This window comes from Macaca fascicularis, chromosome 2, assembly GCF_037993035.2.
Source record: "Macaca fascicularis isolate 582-1 chromosome 2, T2T-MFA8v1.1".
NCBI classification, from domain to species: domain Eukaryota; kingdom Metazoa; phylum Chordata; class Mammalia; order Primates; family Cercopithecidae; genus Macaca; species Macaca fascicularis.
The window spans coordinates 109,275,582-109,284,140 of record NC_088376.1 but is presented as its reverse complement, the minus strand read 5'-3'; the positions used below and the strand labels follow the sequence as shown (position 1 = coordinate 109,284,140).

The 8,559-nt window shown below is 45.1% G+C and overlaps 1 protein-coding gene across 1 annotated transcript; it reads right to left on the bottom strand.

The window, feature by feature from the left end:
* Positions 1-1,498: 1,498 nt before the first annotated feature.
* On the bottom strand, positions 1,499-8,342 carry CCR2 (C-C motif chemokine receptor 2). Its single transcript, XM_065540501.2, has 3 exons — positions 8,291-8,342; positions 3,991-4,977; positions 1,499-2,750 (listed from the first exon to the last, which is right to left on the bottom strand). Exons 2-3 carry the CDS (start codon positions 4,929-4,931, stop codon positions 2,567-2,569), a joined length of 1,125 nt encoding a protein of 374 aa, XP_065396573.1. The 5' UTR covers positions 4,932-4,977; positions 8,291-8,342; the 3' UTR covers positions 1,499-2,566.
* Positions 8,343-8,559: the final 217 nt, after the last annotated feature.

Genomic DNA, 8,559 nt, shown 5'->3' with positions numbered 1-8,559 from the left:
TACATTAGGATGTGTTATAAGGGATAGTATGAAGTAAGATGTTAGTCCATGCCCTTACCCTTGCTTGCTGAGCTGCTGGGCCCGCAGAGCCTCTCACGTGGTGGGAGGGAGAAGTTTTTCCCAGCATAACCCTCAGCTTGCCTCTCACTGTGGCCCCAGGCTGGGGCTGCCAAGGCCAGACCTTGCATTACAGGACTCTGTTTACACACACACACACACACACACACACACACACACACACAGAGTGCCGAAGTGGCAATGTCTGAAGAAATTTCCAGCCTCATTGCTCCCATGCGTGGAACAAATCTCTTCCCCTCAATTCATGCACTGTCTTCCAGAGGTCAGCTCACCAGCCCACATTCCTCTTCTGTCACAGTGTGGCTCCTCTGGGTGGCCCTTGGTGGTTTTTCCTGCAGGCTAATCTCACCTGAGGCCTTTTCAATTTGTCAGGGAAGTTTTCATAATGAGCAAAACCAAAAGAGGAAGGAAGGATGGGCTCTTGAAGGCTTACTTTCTGGAGGCTTTGGGGCCTCTTTGCAAAATGCTCCAACCTCCCCAGCTGCTGGGGATATCACAGATCAAGGGGGGTGGCATGGGGTGGGCTATGTCAAGACCCTTCCTTACCAAAAACGTCTTCAGACACTCATCCTTCAGAATCATGACCCTCCACCTTCCACCTGCTTAACTCGAACAGCCCACTCAAAAGTCCCCAGAATAAAGGAGACTCGAGGATTCCACTTTAGGAAGATGAGATGGCTGGCAATTTTTAAATGGCAGTTTCTTTGGCAGCAATGAAGTCCTGCTGTGGTTGTTATTCTTATGATGCAAGACTGTCATTGCATTAGTCACTCTGTCCTCCAGGCTCTCAGACTTTCCATAGATGCCTCTGTTCCTGCCCTGCACAGCGCACTGTGACTGTGCACAGGACCTTCTCTACCCCTCCCACTCCTCAGCTGGCCCTGGACTTGGAGGTCTAAAGGACACTGGCATTAACATCTGTCTTTCTGTTTCCAACCCTCCGGGGTGCTTGTCATATTGAATTCCATGATGGAAAATAAATGGATAGTTTTCCAGATTCTATATATGAAATCACTACATACCACATGTCTTAATCAGATTTTGTGCTTCTTAACAAACAACCCCTAAAACTCAGTGGCTTAATCACAGCAAACACAGACTTCTTGCTCATGTTATATGTGGCTGCAGCTCCCTGTGTCTTCTCATTCACCAGGGCGCACAGGCTGAGGGGTGTGATCTGGAATGGGCCTTCCCGTGGCTGAGCAAGAGGCTCTGCTTGGATGAGGCAGATGTCACTTCTGCTCACATGCCAGCAGCAGAGCCAGTGCTGGAGGGCGTGGGGTGGGTGGCCTGTAGGGCGCACTGCAAGTCACACCACAAGGGCAGGTGTGTAATCACACAGGGGAAGAAGTGGAAAGCTGTGAACAAAACACAATCATCCACACCACAGTGTAAAAAAACAGCCAGTTGTTTTTAAATCTTTTATCAACATAGTTAGAGCATTGATTTATTTTCCAAATCATAGCTTTTAAAAACAGTATTTACATTTCATCACCATCAAATTAAAATTTTATGCATTCATTAGGATAATACAAATATATGAAGGTAAAAGTTCTGCTCGGTTCCCACTTCTTTCTGAAACCTTCTTTAGCCATGTGGCCTGAAAGTAGAGCCACAGTCCAGCTTGGGCATCGAGTTCCAAGTTGCCTGGTTCTAGAAGCCCAGTGTTTCTTGCTGGCATCAGATCAAAAACACACTGGGCAACATAAGAACATTCTTAACTTGGCTCGACTAAGAGGAAAGTCTTTGCTTACTTCAGGGAGCTTCTCCAACTTCTGTTCTTTACAAATAGGGTTTAAAAGCTTTGATTAGAAGCCAACTTGATTTAGGAGTTCCCACTGGCTAAACAGGGAACAATGTGAGCATCAACAAGGACATCTGTGAAGCACTGAAACACTTGAATGTGATTAAACGCATGATTTCATAATGATACAAAACAAAACACAAAAGGCTTTTGGCAACAAGCCTGAGAGAATGGAGACCCAGCTGAGATGACAGCAATGGAGCGTGTACTGTGATTCGAATGACATCATTACTTAGATGCTGCATCCACATAGGTTAATGTGCCCACAGATTACACACTTCCAACTCCTGCCAATCGACAACTATTGGGTTGACCCAGCCGTCTCCCAAACATACCACCTGCTCCAAATTCTTAAGCTCAAAGCTAGAATTATCTCTGTGACTAATACAGCATTTTCACGCTTGACATGACAGTAACTCAAACTAACACTTTACCACATTTACAAGTTGCAGTTTTCAGCTTTAATTTTATTTTTACTGTTTAAAAAAGTCTGAACTCTATGCCTGTATCCAAAAATGAGAAACTGGAAGGTAGTTTGGAAAATACTGTTTTCCAACCCAGCTGGAGTCTCTCTCCTCTCAGCCTTCCTGCCTGGTAACATAGACACCAAGTTTCACATTGTGAATCACACATCCGTGAGGCCAGATGTGTGATTTCCAAAGCAGAGGTCTGTTACTTCTGTCTCTAGGCTCCTTCTCTGCCCTGAAGACTGGCTTCAGGGGCTCTGCCATTTGACTTTCCTTTTCCACGACCATCAAGGAGTCCTTGTGTAGTTTCTTTCACATTCTTTCCTGGTCTCGCTCCTGGACCTCCACACACTGGTTTTTGGAGTGGCGCAATCCTACAGCCAAGAGCTATGTGATAAAGGCTGTGGGGAAACAGACAGGGGCAAGGGGAGCAGCAAGGCGGGGAACAGCAACCGCAAAACAAACCAGCTCAGATCCAGACAGGAAGCTTTACTGGGTTCTGATGCAGCCTTCCTGGCTCTCCACTTAGTTATTTCTGGAAATAGTTCTGCAGTGGTTCCACACGATCCCTGTGCTTTGCTCCTGGTGAAGGAACTCATCATTCTCCATCCCCTTTTCATAATCACTACCTCCTGGAGAAATCAATCAAGAGTGTGTGTGTGTGTGTGTGTGTGTGTGTGTGTATATATATTCACACACACATATACATCTATTAGCATATCATAGATGATGCATCTTATATAAACAAAAATTTTCTGAATTTTTAGACAGGGAGATGTGGCCAAAGAAGCATCTGAACAATGGAGCATGATATTTCATAGATTTCAAATGTAGGGTGCATGGTTGCCATAGATAAACTGTAATAAAGCAAAAATGTGTCGTGCACTTATGCAAAAGAGAATCATCGGACTCCATCAAAACTCCCAGGTTATCGCAGTTCCCAAACTCTCCATGACCTGGTGAAACCTTCGAGGTTAAATGTAGGTGGCAGATGGGGCTAAGGACCAGTATCATCTCCTGGCTGAGTGAGTGAGCCTTTTGCTCACCTTTGTCTTTGTCCAGGCTCAGTGATGCTTATGTCCCTCTCCTTCTCCTATCAGCCCTGACCCCACTATCCCTCACTCCCATTCATCTGTGCCTGTCATATTCTCCTCCTCACCTCCAGCTGGCCCTTGATTTCAAGACATTGATAGAATCAGAGATTGAGTGAAGAAATGATGAAGCCTAGAAAAAGAGGATTAGCACAAGGTAATGAGGCATTTTCCAAGAGCTGAGATGAGTTTTCTGGAGACTCAAAGTCTCTACCCATAGTTTTCTGGATTATTCCCTGAGCACATGTTGGATACTCATTGAGTGACATAGTCTGTCTTAGTACATACAGCCCTGAGGTTCCTGGGCACCTGCTTTACAGGTTTCTACTGTTCAAAAACCCTTGAAGTTTGTTGTTATATACAGATTGTTATTTCTCTTCATAAATGACAATCAAACTGCTCCTCATTTTATAAACCAACCGAGACTTCCTGCTCCGCAGTGGAAGGCGTGTTTGTTGAAGTCACTCCATCCACTGTCTCTCTGTAGAAAACTGGACATTGTTTGCAGAAGCGCTTGGTGATGTACTTTCGGAAGAACATCGAGAGATACCTTCTGAACTTCTCACCCACGAACGCGTAGATGATGGGGTTGATGCAGCAGTGTGTCATCCCAAGAGTCTCCGTCACCTGTGTGGCTTGGTCCAGTTGCCTGGTGCTTTCACAGTTACTCAGGCCGAAGAATTCCTGGAAGGTGTTCAGGAGAATGACAATATTATAGGGAGTCCAGAAGAGAAAGTAAACAATCATGATGGTGAAGATGAGCCTCACAGCCCTGTGCCTCTTCTTCTCGTTTCGACACCGAAGCAGGGTTTTCAGGATTCCTGAGTAGCAGATGACCATGATGAGCAGCGGCAGGACCAGCCCCAAAATGTTCCTCATTATTGTGTGGAAATTATTCCATCCTCGTGGAAAATAAGGGCCGCAGATATAAACAGAATCTTCTTCCTGGCATTTAGTAAAGATGATTCCTGGGACAGAAGCAAACACAGCCACCAACCAGGTGATCACACTTGTCACCACCCCAAAGGTGACCGTCCTGGCTTTTAAAGCAAACACAGCATGGACGATTGCCAGGTATCTATCGATTGTCAGGAGGATGATGAAGAAGATTCCGCCAAAATAACCAATGTGATACAGCCCTGTGAATAATTTGCACATTGCATTCCCAAAGACCCACTCATTTGCAGCAGAGTGAGCCCACAGTGGGAGAGTAATAAGAAAAAGCAGATCAGAGATGGCCAGGTTGAGCAGGTAGATGTCAGTCAAGCTCTTCAGCTTTTTGCAGTTTATTAAGATGAGGACGACCAGCATGTTGCCCACAAAACCAAAGATGAACACCAGCGAGTAGAGCGGAGGCAGCAGTTGGGCCCCGATTTGCTTCACGTCAAATTTATGACAGGGAGCACCATAATCATAATCAAAAAAGGTGGTGACTTCTTCACCGCTCCCATTGGTATTTCTGATAAATCGAGAACGAGATGTGGACAGCATGCTGTGGATGTACTGGGGAAATGTGTCCTTGCTCACTCCACTTTCTCTGTTATGTAAACAAAGAACAAAATGATGACCACACAACACAAACACCACAATCCATGATCTTCCAAATAGTCTGGCACCATGTAAGCAACTTCCCAGTCTTTGGCCTCTCCCTCGCAGCCATCTCCCTAAAAGCATGTGTGCTAGTTCCTTATTTGCCTTTCATTCCTAGTAGCAGACACCAATGATTTACCCAACAGCCATTTCCCAACACCCTTTGTCTTCCCCAGCAAGCCCGATTCTCATTTTCAGGCTAAAAGTGCTGGGCGTTTGTTTTCTCTGGCTCCTTTGCAGGTGGTGCATAGGTCTGTGACTCATTTCTGGAACACAATATGAAAAGGGAGTCTGCTGGGGGCTTCTGGGAAAGCTCTTCTTCCCTGATAAGGCAGACACAAGAGAACCCTCCACCTGCCCCTCCTGCTCTGGCAGCATGTCTAGTGAAGGTGTGGTGCCGTGAATGGAAGACCTAGAGAACCATGAGAAGCCAGGCAGAATCCTAAAATCACTAAGTCCCAAACCCACCCTTGAATTACTCATCTTCTTCCTTTTCTTTCTTTTTTTTGTTTTTGTTTTTGTTTTTTGAGATGGAGTCTTGCTGCATCACCAGGCTGTAGGGCAGTGGCCATGATCTCAGCTCACTGCAACCTCCGCCTCCTGGGTTCAAGCGATTCTCCTGCCTCAGCCTCCGAGTAGCTGGGACTATAAGCACACGCCACCACGCCCGGCTAATTTTTGTATTTTTAGTAGAGATGGCGTTTCGCCATGTTGGCCAGGATGGGCTCAATCTCTTGACCTCCTGATCCACCTGCCTTGGCCTCCCAAAGAGCTGGGAGAAAAACAAGCCCCTGTTTCAAAGCCATTATGAACTGCATTTTCTGTTCTCTGAAGTCGAAAAAGTTCTGAGATTCAACTTTCTGCTTCCGTCATCTTGCCAAAATTTCTCTTGTTAAGATTGCAGTGACAACCCAGTTTTCAAATGCCCTGGTTTTATTCCAGTTCCATCCTGATGGAGCATTTGATCCTTCTGCTAACTTCTTCCATTTACAATTGTTTTTGGTTTCCAGATGGGAGGGGCTGTGCGACCACTTTTTATTCATGTTCTTTGTTGGCATCTCCTCCCTGTGCCCACACCTTAAGATTCCCTAGGCACCACACTTAGGTCTCACCTGTTTAATTTTTTGCGTCTTTATCCTTGCCACAAGGTTCTTCCTGAATCATGTTGTCTAACCTCATGGTTCCTACTCCCCTCTGTGCTGCTGTTTTCTAAAGCTCTGTCTTCAAGCTCCACCTTTCTCCTAAGCCTCAGAGTTGAATTTCCCATTGCCTGCTGCATCTCTCTCCATGCAGGTATTCACTGCACCAACACTTATTAAACACCTACTATGAACCATACTCAGTTTTAGGCACTAAAGATAAAGCATGAGCAAAGTGGGTATCATTCGGGGACTGCAAATTCAACCCACCCCAAACGGGGCACCCCTGAAAACTCCTCCAGCTTGTGGATTCCTCCACTGCATAAGAAGCAAAATTGGGCATTGCTCTGGGTCCCTTCCCCTTCTGAAAATTAGGAGCCAGCTTTTGGAGCCAAACAAACCTGGATTCGAATCCTTATAGGCAGTGTAATTTGGGGTCAATTACTCCTTCAAGTGTTAATTTCTTTATGTATAAAATATTAACTATGCTGAGTTGCTGTGAAGATCAATGGAATAAGGACTTAGGACAGCATCCGGTACAGAGAAATGCCCTGTATTATCATGTCATTTGAGTTCCACCTCATAGATACCTCTCAGATTCATCCCCTCTGCACTGCTTTCAACTGTCACTTTCTTGCTTCATATACTCTTCACTCCTGCCTTTGTTGTAGTCTTTCCTTTGCTCATGGCTCATCTCAAGCCATGTTCCCTCTCAACCTGTCTTCTCTTAAGTTGAAGTTGAATAGACACCCTTAGCTTAAAACTCCAGTAGCCCCGTGACTTATATGTGGTGGGCTTCAATATAATGTCCACACTGCCCAGCACAACGTCTTTTCTGAGTTTGCCTCTTCTCAACCTCACCTCCAGCCCTTTCTCCAATCCCAAATCCTGGGCTTCAGTCACAGCCATCTTCTTTTCATTTCCCCTAAACTCGCCACTTCCTTCATGCTTCAGTGGTTTTTCAGGTCCTTGCCCCTCTACCTAAAATGGTTGGTGAGCCCCTGTTCACCCTTCAATACCTCCTGCTCACATTCCCCTTCTCTGTGAAGCCTAATCTGTATCCTCTGTCAAATTACTCTTATCACATAACACTGCATGCATCTAGATAAGCACTTATCATGTTATCTGCTACACACAGCATGTTCCTTAAGATCAAGGACTGGATTATGCTTCTATTTCCAGCTCTTATAATAGTACCTGGCTAAAGGAGGCACCAATAAATGTTCACTGAATGAGTACATAAAACTCTTTATAATAAGACCTATAAGCCCTAACATCATCAGGACTTGATTCTCAATATTTTTTTTTTCTGGTAGTGACTCTGAATTTCTTTTCCATCCACCTGTATACCTTATCCTTCCATTTCTCTTGCAGTTGACACTTTTCACAAGTCTTGTATTTCATATCACTGAGTCAGATTCTTGAAATCTGGAGAAGCTAAATAAGACCTCTGATCAACGTTGGAAAAAAATACATCTGCCTAAAGAATTACAACTGTGGTCGTTAATTAAATGCTGCTGAAGCTCAGGTGCTATGTTAAATGCTATGCACACATTACTTAATTTCATTTTTACAACTGGCTAGCATGTAGCTTCTACTACAATGAATAACAAGCAAGATGCCTGAAATGTGCTATCTTAGGTGTCATTTCAAGTGTCAGGACACGTCACCTGGAACTGATAGAAATCTATCTTTCAGAAAAATAAATTCCTTACTTCTGCCTCTTAGATCTCCTGAGTTGAGGCAAGGGACACATTTTGATTCAGAGCTTGGATGCTCCTATATTTAGACTAACAGTTCCAGCTCTTTAACATCCTTGGGTGCTCAGAGGGGCAGAGTGAGGCCCTGGGTGTGTGGAGAGGTGACTGAGCAGAGTGGCTGTCCTGGCCTTGCTTGCTGCCCACTCTCCCCCATCACCAGCTGCACCCTGCTCCTCCTCAGGGTTTCTCTGACATCTCCTGGTGCACATGCCACCCCCACCCCTGCCTCTCACCTTGATCATTCCCCACAAGTGCACAGGCTTTGCAGTCCCCCAGGGTGTACCCAGTTCCAGCATTTCCAGCTATGAGATGCATTGAGCCTATGAATCAGAAAGTAATGGAAAAAATGCCCACAACTCACCAGCTTATGGCTTGTCTCAGGCAGTCCTGGTATGTCAGGCTTCTCAGCAACTGAACCAAACAGATCTAGAGGTAGAAACTTGGTATGCGGAAGTAGGAAATAAAGTTTCCTGCAGAAAGAGAAGGCGGAGATACAGGGCAAGTAATGGTAAAGATTTGAAAAAAAAAATCAGAAAAATATAGTTCTTCTTTTCCAGCCAGGAACATTGTACATTGGGTTGAGGTCTCCAGAATAGGATTAATTTTGAAATCTTGCTTATGCAACCTTGA

Excerpts from the sequence above, each read along its gene's own strand:
- CCR2 (XM_065540501.2), bottom strand. The coding sequence starts at position 4,931 with ATGCTGTCCACATCTCGTTCTCGATTTATCAGAAATACCAATGGGAGC. Across the intron at positions 2,751-3,990 it reads GTGGGTGAGAAGTTCAGAAG|CCTTTATCACATAGCTCTTG; the intron begins GTATCTCTCGAT and ends GTTTCCCCACAG.